Source organism: Monodon monoceros, unplaced genomic scaffold (genome assembly GCF_005190385.1).
Source record: "Monodon monoceros isolate NGI ecotype Baffin Bay Population unplaced genomic scaffold, NGI_Narwhal_1 Super_Scaffold_9, whole genome shotgun sequence".
NCBI classification, from domain to species: domain Eukaryota; kingdom Metazoa; phylum Chordata; class Mammalia; order Artiodactyla; family Monodontidae; genus Monodon; species Monodon monoceros.
The window spans coordinates 25,235,349-25,248,647 of record NW_021703786.1 but is presented as its reverse complement, the minus strand read 5'-3'; the positions used below and the strand labels follow the sequence as shown (position 1 = coordinate 25,248,647).

At 42.6% G+C, this 13,299-nt stretch overlaps 1 protein-coding gene across 6 annotated transcripts in view; it reads right to left on the bottom strand.

The window, feature by feature from the left end:
* CCDC57 (coiled-coil domain containing 57) overlaps positions 1 to 13,299 on the bottom strand; it is a 107,588-nt gene that overhangs the window by 31,708 nt on the left and 62,581 nt on the right. For 5 of the 6 annotated variants that reach the window (XM_029213204.1, XM_029213206.1, XM_029213205.1 and 2 more), the window contains one exon: positions 2,837 to 2,937. In XM_029213204.1, coding sequence (XP_029069037.1) covers positions 2,837 to 2,937 — 101 coding nt within the window. The remainder of the gene's footprint in view (positions 1 to 2,836; positions 2,938 to 13,299) is intronic. The other variant, XM_029213209.1, reaches the window with a different exon arrangement.

Below are 13,299 nucleotides of genomic sequence, written 5' to 3'. Positions count from 1 at the left end.
TTAACCACTTTGTTGGGGGTTGCTGATGACATGGGAGGCTGTGCACGTGTTGGGGCAGGAGGTACACGGGAACTCTCTATACTTTCTGCTCAATGTTGCTGTGAATCTGAAACTGCTCTGAAAAATGAAGCCTGTTTATTAAAACAATTTTGATAGCAACAAAAACAGATGACTATATTTTGTTGACCTCTGAAATGCCTATATGTGACACACTATAAAGGATCTTCATGCATTGTCTGAAGGTATAGGCCAGTATAACAACTTGACAGTGTCATTCAACAGTATCTAAGGAAGATAAAATGTACACAGCCTAGAACACAGCAATTCTGATCCTAGGTCCATGCCCGAGAAACTTCTGCACATGAGGACATCTGTAACAATGTTCACACCAAAGAAATGGTAACTGATCTAAATGCCCATCAGTAGAAGAATGGATAAGTAAATGCTCGTGTATTCACAAAATAGAAAGAAAATACGCCAACGTGTGTCTAGACCTGGGGTCAGCAAAGCACAACTTGTAGACCAAATCCTGCCCGCCACATTTTTTGGTACAGCCTATGAGCTAAAAATAGTTTTTACATTTTTAAATAGTTGAAAAAAATCAAAAAAGAAGAAAAATATTTCATGACATGAAAATTATGAAATTAAAGTTACAAGGTCCATAAACTTTTGCTGGAGCACATCCATGCCCACCTATTTACATATCTCCTGTGCTGGCATTCAGGGCAAATGCAGAGTTGAGAAGTTGCAACAGAGACTCTGGCTCTTACAGGCCAGAATATTCACTATTTGGTCCTTTACAGAAAAGGTTTGCCAATTCCTGAACTAGAGCTACATGTACCAACATATATACAGTTGACCCTTGAACAACATGTGTTTGAACTGGGCAGGTCCTCTTATATGCGGAGTTTTTTCAATAAATATGCAGTACAGGACTACATGATCCATAGCTGGCTGAATCCACGGATGCAGAACCACCGATACAGAGGGATGACTGTAAAGTTAAACGTGGATTTTCGACCACTGGTGGGGGGTCCGTGCCCCTAACCCCCACGATGTTCAAGGGTCAACTGTGTACATCAGAAACACAGTGCTGAATGAGAGCGTGTGTACAGAATGATGTACACACAGCCGGGTGTGATTTACACAGATTCTTTAAATATCTGCTGAGAGAGAGAAACACCAGCTCGGGCAAGTCTGAAGGGACCATGGATATCGGGGGCAGAACACTCAAAGGGGTTTTAACTTACAACATTTTGCTTATTAAGTTGGATGGTGTACACACAGGTTTCATTATATTAGTCTTTTTATCTTAGAAGTCTAAAAATACTTAAAATAAAAATAAACACATAAATAACAATATCCACCCAACAGAGAATAAATGGAAAGAACAACCAAGAAAATTCTGTAAAGGAACAGAAACAAGGGCAAGCTGTTATATGTATTTGTAACTTATTAAAACATTACGAAGCTACGGGATTCAGAGCTGGACAGCACCTGCTCAGGAGCAGACAATTCACTGGAACTGTACAGAAAGCAAATGCAGAACCCGAACCTAACAATGCTGCAGCATCAGGCCCATCACCTACAAAGCACTGGCCTAACTTGTCAAAAATGCCAGTGTTGTGAAAGACAAAGAAGGGCTGAGAAGTCGTCCAGGCTGAAGGAGACATGTGCACATACACGCGTGGGCTGCATGCCACACAGGTCCTGGATGGCCTGCTTGGTGGAGGAGGATGGCTGAAAAGAGGTGACTGGCAAAATCTGAACACAGAATGTGTATTAAATTCTAGGACTGCATTAATGTTATGTTTCCTGATTTTGATAATTTATATTTTACTGCAGCTATATGTCAGGGAGTGTCATTGTATTCTGACACACAGGGGCTCGATGTCTGCAACTTAGATCTACCTATTTCTCTAAAATGTGGAGGAAGCAGAGGGAGGGAAGAGAAAGAATGATAAAGCAAATGTAGCAAAAAGTTAACAATTGGTTAATCTAAGTGAAGGGTATATGTGCTATTCTTGCAACTTTGTGTAAATTTGAAGTTATTTCAAAATAAAAAATTAAACACGAACATAAGCAAGAGTATAGATTTTTAGTACATGATAAAAATGTCAATTCAAAATCAGTGAGAAAAAGGAGGATAATTACTTACAGGGTACTATGACAATTAGTAAAATAGAACAACTAGAGAAACAGGTGAATATTTACCTAAACTCAAAATACAGAAAGAAACCTCTAAGCCAGAAAACAGTGAAATAAACCTTTAAAGTAGACTGACAGGGTTCATTAGATGAAAAAAAAGTTATCTGTGGATTTTTTAAAAAAAGAAAAATTAAAAGGCAAATGACAAGTTTGAGAAACATGTGTAACAGAGAAGGAGCAATTTCCTTAACACATAAAGAACCCCTAAAAACTAACAAGAAAAATACAAACACACAAGTAGAAAAATTAGCTAAAAACTTGCATAAATAACCCACAAAAGAAGAAATATAAATGGCTGATAAATAGATTAAAAAAGTTAACATTGCTCGGAATATAAGGCATTTTTAAAAGATGCATTTTTTAAACTATTATGTTGGTAAAGATTTAGAAAATAATACCTAGGTAGGTAAAGCTATATAATAAAACATATATATATATTATACTTTGTAATTTTGAAAAATAGCAGGAAACACACTGATATGTCACTGGCAACTATGTTGAAATGCTAAAAGTTGGAAACTTTTTAAATTGTGCTTACTGTATTTTAAAGTTTCTGTTATGAAATGAAGTATTTAAGCAATCAGTAAAAAGTTATTAGAAATAAGTTTCTTACGTAAAGGAGTGTTACCTGAGTTGTGAGACGGGGTTGCAACGGTCCCAAGCGTGCATCAGGTGCCTCACCTGAACCCTGGGCCTCAGGGGTAGGAAGGGGGTGATGAGGCAGCTTCCCTATAAACGAGATGAGGGAAACGGTTTGTCCTCTGTGTGGACATCACTTGGGTTTCTCTTGTGCTGAATACAAATACTCAAGAAGAACAGTATGTACCTCTTCAAAACCAAAGTCACTTCTCTTTCAAGAGAACTTGGGGGGTGGACACCTGTGACTTGTACAACACACACCAGCATTTCAGCAGACTTCAGAACACACAGAAGCCTTCCACAGCAGCACATACCCCTTATGCAGCTTCTCAAAGTGGCAGTCATGAGCCATCCATTAAGAGACCCAAAGACATACCCTCTCCGCAGCAGAGAAAAATAAGAAGCAAAAGTTTAAGTATATACACTTGAGGCTTATTCTTGTAATCAATGCTTCAGCAGTCCTCTTTGAAAATAGGCGTAAACATCTTAGATTAACTTTATCTAAAACTTTTTTTGCCGGGGGTGGGGTGGGGTGGGGGTGGGGGGTGGGCGGTGGGGGACTAACTTTGTTTTGCATGACACAGAAACAACCAACTGTAACTTCTCAGTTGCACTATTCTTGTTATGAACTCTCATCAGATCTTTCACTTTTGAAAATTATTAGTAAGTTAACCATGGCCATGTTAAGTCTTTGACATCTCCGTGGACAAAAAAAATGTTGTCTGCCATTTCAATAAACAAAGAATGTTGCCTGCCACCAAGCTATCAGCCTCTGCGGCCACCTCAACTGTGCACCCTGAGGGGATTTGGGATGGAGAAAAACAGGACACTGTCCCTACATAGTTAAGATGCATATCAAAGGAATGATTTCAGTGGGCCCAAGGTCTTGCATCTTCCCATAGGTAGAAAGGCACTAAAATCCTCGAGATGTCTGCTTTTTGTGATTAGCAGTAATCTTTCGATGTCTGACTACCTATATATTGTTTCAGCAAAAACTCCTACATATTCTTTCTCCTCCCTGACCTCTTTGGAACAGTCTCTCAGATCCATCTGACAGGCTACTTTCCCAGACTGCAGTCCTCAGTAATGTTCTTGAATAAAACATAATTCTCAACTTTTAGGTTGTGCATTTTTTCTTCAGTGAACATCTACAAAGAGTTTGTTTACTTTAATGGAAAAAAAAAATGAAAGAAAGAAAGGAGAAAAAGGAGAGAAAGCTTTACAGTCAGGTCAGCACAGTGGGAAAAGACTGTGCTACAGGCATTGCTTAGACCACTGTGAGGCCATCCCAGTGGACTGACTCAGGATTTCCAGAACTCTAGTCAAGAAGCAGATGGACCGTTGAGACCTCAGAACCAAGACTGAGAGGAACAAGGATTAACCACCTAGGACTGAAGGAACCAATGAGGGACGAGGCAGCTGTTGTTGGGAACACTATAGATGTGATTTTAATGTTCTCCTTTCTAGATATGCAAGGAACTCATTCTTTTTCCCCTTAAGCTGTCTGTAGTCCATATACATTTGTGGTCTCTGGTTTTGTAAACTGAAACGAAACATTTCTAAGTGATATCTTGTTCTACCTGCCCGAGTCCTCCAGAACACAGAAACTCCTGCTGACTATTCTTACTTGCCTGACAATATAGTAATTTGCATAGGTTCAAAGAGAATCTGTCCTTGTTTTTACCAGGATTTGACTGGAAATGTGGATTATGCAGCCAAGGCCCTGCCTGGGTGGCCAGAGTTGAGAATGATACTCACTTAATCATCAGGACCCATTGCCTGTAAGGATCTGTGGTTGACTTCATGGAGCAATGCTCACAAAGCCCTCCCTCCCAGGATAACTGGCAGGTGCCAGGCTCACAGAGGGTTAAGGAAGGTCATCTCCTGGCAGGTCCAGGAACCTCAGAATATTTTGGAAACCTCAAGAAAAAAGGAATTTTCTCAAAATCACCAAGCAGTTGAAACATGGTGAGTTCTTGGCTTCCTGGACTCAGGACAACAAACAAGAAGCTTTCAAAAGTCCAATCTGAAATTGTGATGGAAAGTTCCAGCAAAGCAAACTCAAGAAGGCTAACACCGTGAATTAACACTCTTGCTGCGCCTATGGAAACGATCAGGCCAAATGATACCAGACTTGTTTTGTGATCAAGAATAGTCTTTGAGATTATTTTTCTTTTTCTCTTTTTTCTTTTGGCCACGCTGTGCGACTTGTGGGATCTTAGTTCCCCGACCAGGAATTGAACCTAAGCCCTTAGCAGTGAAAGTGCAGAGTCCTAACCATTGGACCGCCAGGGAATTCCCCGAGATTATTTTTTTATCAAAAGCTGAGAAACTGTAGGGAGGGACTTCCCTGGTGGCGCAGTGGTTAAGAATCCGCCTGCCAAAACAGGGGACACGGGTTTGAGCCCTGGGCCGGGGAGATCCCACATGCCGCGGAGCACCTAAGCCTGAGTGCCACGACTCCCGAGCCTGTGCACCAGAGCCCACAAGCCACAACTACTGAGCCTGCATGCCACAACTACTGAAGCCTGTGCACCTAGAACCCGTGCTCTGTATCAAGAGAAGCCACCGCAGTGAGAAGCCTGTGCACTGCAACGAAGAGTAGCCCCTGCTCGCCGCAACTAGAGAAAGACCACATGCAGCAACGAAGACCCAATGCAGCCAAAAGTAAATAAATTAATTTTTTAAAAAAGAAACTGCAGGGAAAAAACTGTGTTCCAATGGAAACTGCATAGCCTACTGCACACCCTGAGGAGCTATCAGGTTCTTGCCTCTCATTGTGCCTGAACTACTTTACAACTCTGGAAGTTGACAGACACGCAAACTACACCTTGTCCCTTGGAGTTTTCATGGGCTCCCCCTCCCCCCTTTAGAGAAACCAGTTCTGCTCCATTTGCAATTCAATTCCTTTACTCCATATAAATTTGTGCTCTTTTGATTTTTCCTTGGAATTGCTTATAACATGTGACTGATTTCCTCACTGTTTAATAAACAGAAGAGAATTCTAAACACGGGATTTTTTTTTTTTTTCGGGATCATTTTCATATCTGTTTGAGAGCCATATTTTACTTCTTTCTGAAAATTACTTTTTAAAACCTGGGTAAAGAAATATTATTAAATGTTATTAAACATCAGAAAGGACACTGAATAGTATGAACCATGATGAGCTATTAACTGTCATGAACACTTCTGCTCTAAGTAACACGGCATGAAAATTGATACAACACAATGGTGAGGAGGAGAAATGGACAGAAATACAAGAGCAGTGCAAGATTTTAACACAAAGATCATGGTTCTTGGCATTTCAAGTTGACGAGTATAAAGAAGTTTAGACAGAAGGTTAATAATTGTATTTAAGCTGAGGCGTCCCAGCACTGGAGCCTACAGGCTGTTGGGTGGGGCTGGGTCTTCGTGCCAGGGTGATGGTCTCCAGGAGAGCTCACGCCAGTGGGTGTTCCCTGGTACCTCCGCCACCAGTGTCCTTGTCCCCACAGTGAGCTGCAGCTGCCTCCCACCTCCTCGGAGACCCCCCAAGACCAGCAGGATAGTCTTCGGTATTTTGCTCATTTGTTCATCCATGTGAACATAAAATCCAGTTTGTCCAGCTCCTTGAAAAAAATATGCTGGGATTTTGATCAGTTTGAGAATTGACGTCCTCAAAAAAGTAAACTCTCTGTATCAGTGGACATACTATATCTCTGTTTATCTAGGTCTTCTTTAGCATCTTTAATAAAACTGTAATATTTTTCCAATAAGAAAAAAAAATATTTAAAAAGGCTGCTTAATAGAACAGAATCAAAAGTAGACTTCAACTCATGCTTAAAAATAACTGAAGGAATTCTTTTTTAAATAAATTTATTTATTTATTTTTGGCTGAGTTGGGTCCTCGTTGCTGCACGCGGGCTTTCCCTAGTTGCAGCAAGTGGGGGCTACTCTTTGTTGTGGTGCGCAGGCTTCTCATTGCGGTGGCTTCTCTTGTTGAGGAGCAAGGGCTCTAGGTGAACAGGCTTCAGTAGTTGTGGCTCGTGGGCTTAGTTGCTCCGTGGCATGTGGGATCTTCCTGGACCAGGGCTCGAACCCACGTCCCCTGCATTGGCAGGTGGATTCTTATAAACACTGCACCACCAGGGAAGCCCACTAAAGGAATTTTGAAACTCTCTTGTGAAAATTAACCAAGGGAATCTCACTAAGATGGAGTGGGAGACCAGAAGGGGAGCCCTTATGCACGTCCCACTCACATCAATACAGATCCTAACAGAAGAGACTACCATGCATCTCCATACGGAAGTGACACTGCTTTACTGCTGCCTGTGGGAGGAAGACATTCTCCTTGCCTGGCAGCAGCCCAACCAATGAGAGATCATTACAGCTCAGCCAATGAAAAACCACTACACTTTGAACCCCCAGTTTCCTCCAATGGACTGTTTATAACAGCTCCCCACAATGCCCCCTTCTCCTCTATAAAAGAATTTCCTCTCTTTTGCTTTACCCGACTTGCATGTGGTTCACCATAGTTGTATGTTCTGAACTGCAATTCTTTGCTGCTCCTTAATAAACTCGTTTTGCTGATAAAAATAACTGTTTTAGGTTAACATTACATGGAGGTCCGACCGAGATCCAGAGCAGACCCCTGACAACCCCAAGGCTGGTGAGCAAACAGGTGTGGTACCAACAGAGCCCACTGAGCTCACTGTTTTTCTAGTCACCCCTGGAGTTTGAGGGTAAGCTTTTCTCCTGGATCTGAGCTCCACTCTTTTTGCATTTGGAAGCTCTCTAGGCTTTATCTGGGATCTGTTCAAAGGCTTCATCCTTTTTTGTTAAGGCCTTGTTTTGTCCGTGAGTACTCACTTGGCACTTGAGCCGGACTTGAAATCAGGCTGTCCCTGTTGGAACTGTGCTGGCATTTGGTCCAATTCCTTTTGGAACTGGGCTGTTCCTATTTGGAACTGTGCCATTCAGCCTCTGGCCTGATTCCGTTGGGATCAGGCTGTCCCTACTGGAACTGTGATGCTATTTGGCCTGCAGGCTGTTTAAGAATTACCTCTTTGCTTTAGAGAAAAAAAAAAAAAACTCTCAAAAATGGGATCCCAGTTATCTAAATGTCTTGAGGGCACCCCACATTCAAGGACCCTGTCTGATTTTATGTTTACAAACCACAGCCCCTCCTCCTGCACATTTCTATGGGGAAATTTCAGGCTCCCCAAACTTACCTTTCTTAAAACTATATTAGCCATAGCTCTGAAATCATCAAAATTAAACCGGGTGCCTCTTTTGGTTGCTATTTTGAGGCTTCCAAACATTATCAGGAATTTAAAATTGCTTCCCTGCAAATACAATAATTACATTAACTGAGGCAAACAAACAATTAAAGAAAGAGAAAATGGCTCTGAAGTCTCATGCTCAGCTCCCCCAACTCCTTTGTCCCTGGTGTCATCTTGTTCATCCTCCCACCACTGCTTCTTTGTCTCAGGCTCTGCCACCCTCTGAACCTATCAGAACCTGCCCTTTAAAGTGAAATATTCTGAGGGTCCAAAGAGACCCCAGATTACTTATGTTCCCTTGAGGAAGGGTGAATTGCCAGACGCAGTTAGACTTTCCTAAAGTAACTGAGGGCCCCCCGTAGGTTTGCTGGAGAATTTAGCATAGTTATTCAAACCTACCAGTCTGGTTTCTCAGATTTATATCAGTTAGTTTACATGCTTTTTGAGGGGCAAGCCAAACACTGGATGAAATTAGCCCTATGGAAACACCCTGGAGGGGATTTAGAAAAGCAAACCCCTAGCTTCTGGCAAGAGGTCAGAACGTGCTGAAAACCTCCACCAGCAATTACAGTCGCCTTTTCTAAGCCTGTTGATGGGAATAAAATTTAGGTTTTCACACAAAAATCTGATGAACCTGTTCATAACTATTATAATTGACTTCACATTGTTTTTAAAGAAAATTCTGGTCTTCCTTCAGATGTTCAAACCACTCAGATACCCCTTATCTCCATACTTATGAATGGGCTGAACCAGGATCTTTCTCTTTTAAAAGGACAAGGGTGGAATGGGAAATTACGTCCACTCTAGACTTAGTTAACTTGGCAAATTAGCTCACTCGAATCCTAGATGAATCACCTAAAAGAAAGACCACTAGGGATCCCCTGGTGGCGCAGTGGTTGAGAGTCCGCCTGCCGATGCAGGGGACACGGGTTCATGCCCCGGTCCGGGAAGTTCCCACATGGCGCGGAGTGGCTGGACCCATGAGCCATGGCCGCTGAGCCTGCATGGCCGGAGCCTGTGCTCCGCAACGGGAGAGGCCACAACAGTGAGAGGCCCGTGTACTGCAAAAAAAAAAAAAAAAAAAAAAAGAAAGACCACTAAATTCTTAATCTTCAACTCCTGAAAATGAAGGCCCCTTAACGAAACCCAAAACCTTCTAGTTTCTGCTATTACTGTAAAGAGCCAGGACACTGGAAAGACTGTTACAAGTTTAAGCGTTTCGGGCATCTTCAGCCCTCTAACCAGCCTCTCCAATATCCTCTTAACTCCCAATGAGGGGCTCCAAGGAAGGACAGAGGCTCTCCCAATCCTCTCCTTGAATCAGCTTGGAGAAGCCACTATCCAGATCGGGAACGAATCTCTCTCTGTCCTTACAGACACCAGACCACACTCTCAGTGCTCAGCCCCACTGCTAGAAAGGAGCCCCTGCCTCAAAATACTAAAATGGTCCAAATAGTGGGGGAATCTCTAATGCACCTCAACAGGGTGCTGTTTCTGAACCTATTCCCTTTTGCTTAGACCCTTTAAGAGATACACACCCTCTTCTCCTTAGCTCCTCCGTCCCTATTCATTTAATAGGCTGAGACTTCTTGGAAAAGTATCATGCCTGAACTTCTTTCTCCCAAAAGGGGGAAACAGTTCTAAAATTTGACAGTCGCCATCAAAATAGCCACCAGGTGAATTAAATGATCCTTTGACATCTTTTATTTGCTCTGTCTCCAACGGTTCTGGAACTGATTCCGGAAACACTAACCATTTGTCGCTCTTGAATCAGCTACCACCCTCCTTACGGGCAAACTCTCCAACTGGTGTTGGCAAAATCCACAGTGTACCTCCCACCAAGATTCACATAGATCCCTCAAAACCTCTCCTCAAGTAAAAAAGCCCTTCAAGGTATAAAGTCCATAATAGAAGACTCTGAGGCTTATGGCCTCATTATCCCCTACAGTAGTTCCTGTGGTACTCCTATTTCACCCGTGAGAAAACCCATTTCCTCTCGTTTTACTGGACTTACATGTGGTTCACCATAGCTGCATGTCCTAAATGGCAATTCTTTGCTGTTCCCAAATAAACCCATTTTGCTGGAAAAATAACTGGCCATTTTTTTGTTTTAGGTGAACAATCCTAGTCTAACTTGAGTGAAATGGAAAACCTGAGCCCATAGGGGCAGAACATCTGGCAACTAATCACCCTGATAATATTATCCCTCAAAACCCCTGGGACATGGCCAAAGCGATACTCAGATGGGAAATTCACACCTTAAAAAAATGCAATTACTGGGCTTTCGTGATGGTACAGTGGTTAAGAATCCGCCTGCCAATGCAGGGGACACGGGTTTGAGCCCCGGTCCGAGAAGATCCCACATGCCATGGAGCAACTAAGCCCGTGTGCCACGACTACTGAGCCTGCGCTCTAGAGCCCATGAGCCACAACCACTGAGCCTGCGTGCCACAACTACTGAAGCCCACACACCTAGAGCCCGTGCTCCGCAACAAGAGGAGCCACTGCAATGAGAAGCCCGCACACCACAACGAAGAGTAGCCCCTGCTCGTCGCAACTAGAGAAAGACCGCACACAGCAATGAAGACCCAATGCAGCTAAAAATAAATAAATAAATTTATATATATAAAAATGCAATTACTAAACAAGAAAGAATGAAGTAAATGTTTAAGAAATCAGGGAAAGAACAATAAAATTATCCCAAGGAAAAGAATGAATAAAGATGAAATGGAAACTTCTGGTAAAGACACAGGAATCTACCCATTGGCTCCAAGCAGTCACCTTTGAGGAAACCCCCTGGAAGGTAGCAGAGAAATTTTAAAACACACACACACACACACACACACACACACACACACAATGTAAATAAACACATCTAACATGCTCCAGAAGAGATTAGAAAGAAATAGGAAGAAGTGGTGCTTAAAGAAACAATGGGTGAATGGATAAAGAAGATGTGGCAGATATATACAATGGAATATTACTCAGCCATAAAAAGAAACAAAATTGAGTTATTTGTAGTGAGGTGGATGGACCTAGAGACTGTCATACAGAGTGAAGTAAGTCAGAAAGAGCAAAAAAAATACCGTATGCTAACACATATATATGGAATCTAAAAAAAAAAAAATCGTTCTGAAGAACCTAGGGGCAGGACAGGAATAAAGATGCAGGCGTAGAGAATGGACTTGAGGACATGGGGAGGGGGAAGGGTAAGCTGGGACGAAGTGAGAGAGTGGCACTGACATATATACACTACCAAATGTAAAATAGATAGCTAGTGGGAAGCAGCCGCATAGCACAGGGAGATCAGCTCGGTGCTTTGTGACCACCTAGAGGGGTGGGATAGGGAGGGTGGGAGGGAGACACAAGAGGGAGGAGATATGGGGATGTACGTAAACGTATAGCTGATTCACTTTGTTATACAGCAGAAACTAATACACCATAGTAAAGCAATTATACTCCAATAAAGATGTTAAAGAAAAAAAAAGAAAGAAACAATGGGGACTTCCCTGGTGGCGCAGTGGTTAAGAATCCACCTGCCAATGCAGAGGACACGGGTTCGAGCCCTGGTCTGGGAAGATCCCACATGCCACGGAACAACTAAGCCTGTGTGCCACAACTACTGAGCCTGCGCTCTAGAGCCCACCAGCCACAACTACTGAGCCCCCGTGCCACAACTACTGAAGCCCGCGCGCCTAGAGCCCGTGCTCTGCAACAGAGAAGCCACTGCGATGAGAAGCCCGCGCACCACAACGAAGAGTAGCCCCCACTCGCCAAAACTAGAGAAAGCCCGCGCAGCAACGAAGACCCAATGCAGCCAAAAATAAATAAATAAATTTATTTAAAAAAAAAAAAAAGGCTGAGAATTTTAAAGAATCGGAAAAAAAACAAAACAAAACCAACCAACCACAAGTCTTAAGATTTAAAAAACATACTGATTCCAGAGCAGGTTAAATTAAAGCAGAGCAACTCTCACGTAGACACAGGATGGTAAAACAGGAGCACAAACGGATTAGATGAAAAATATCTGAGAGCAGCCAGAGAGGAAAGGGAGGCCACCCACGAGGAAGGGGCTTGTACTAATGCTGGCTTCTCAGAAGACAGCAGGGTATTGTCTTTTTTTTTTTTTTTGCTACGTTGAGTCTTCGTTGCTGCGTGCGGGCTTTCTCTCGTTGTGGCAAGCGGGTCTACTCTTGGTTGCAGTGCGCGGGCTTCTTACTGCAGTGTCTTCTCTTGCATTGGAGCACGGGCTCTAGGCGCACGGGCTCAGTAGTTGTGGTGCACGGGCTTAGTTGCTCCGCGGCATGTGGAATCTTCCTGGACCAGGGCTCGAACCCGTGTCCCCTGAATTGGCAGGTGGATTCTTAACCACTGTGCCACCAGGGAAGTTGCTATTGTCTTTGAAAAAGTTGTAAGAAAATGCTAATCAGAGGTCTCTTTCCAGCTATGCCATCGTTCTAGAAAGTGGTCAAAATAAAATCATTTTATGAAGACAAAGAGTTTATTGCCCACAGGCTCTTCTTGAAGGAAAGACTAGATCCCTGAATGTCAGTTCCTTTCCCTCCCAGGCCCTCAGAAGAGATGTGTGAAATTGTGCATGACCCAGGGCTCCCGAGGGTCCTAGAGAAGAAGAGTGTGGCAGGTTGCTGACAGCGAGGGGCAAACATGCCAATAAATGTGCCATAAAATGTGACTGAAAACATGCCATAAAATGTGACTGAAAATCACTGCTTCTAAATTAATATCATTTACAGTAGGATTGGAGATCCTTATGTATGATCATAATTAATTAAATGTAAAGAGGTATTTTACTATTTATGTAAGTGTGCCCAATAAACAGCATTGGGTCAGCCAGCTAACCACTTAGGAAAAGATAAAGATAGATCCCTAATTTGTTCTTTTCTTTTACTAAATCATTTCTAGATGAATCAAAAATTCAGCAAGAAGAAAGTTGGGGGAAGGGACAAAAGAAATTCAGCAGGAAAACTACATGATAATGAGATACAAATGGCCAAAACACACACACACAGATAAATGTAAAGAAATACAAATTAAAACAATGAACTATTTTTACCTAACTAAATTGGCAAAAAACATTTTCTAATGAATTTTTAGTTTCTGTGAAACTGTGGTCAAGTAGGCACTTTACTGTTGTAAAAATGGTGAGATGCGCTTTGGTGGGGGGTAGGGG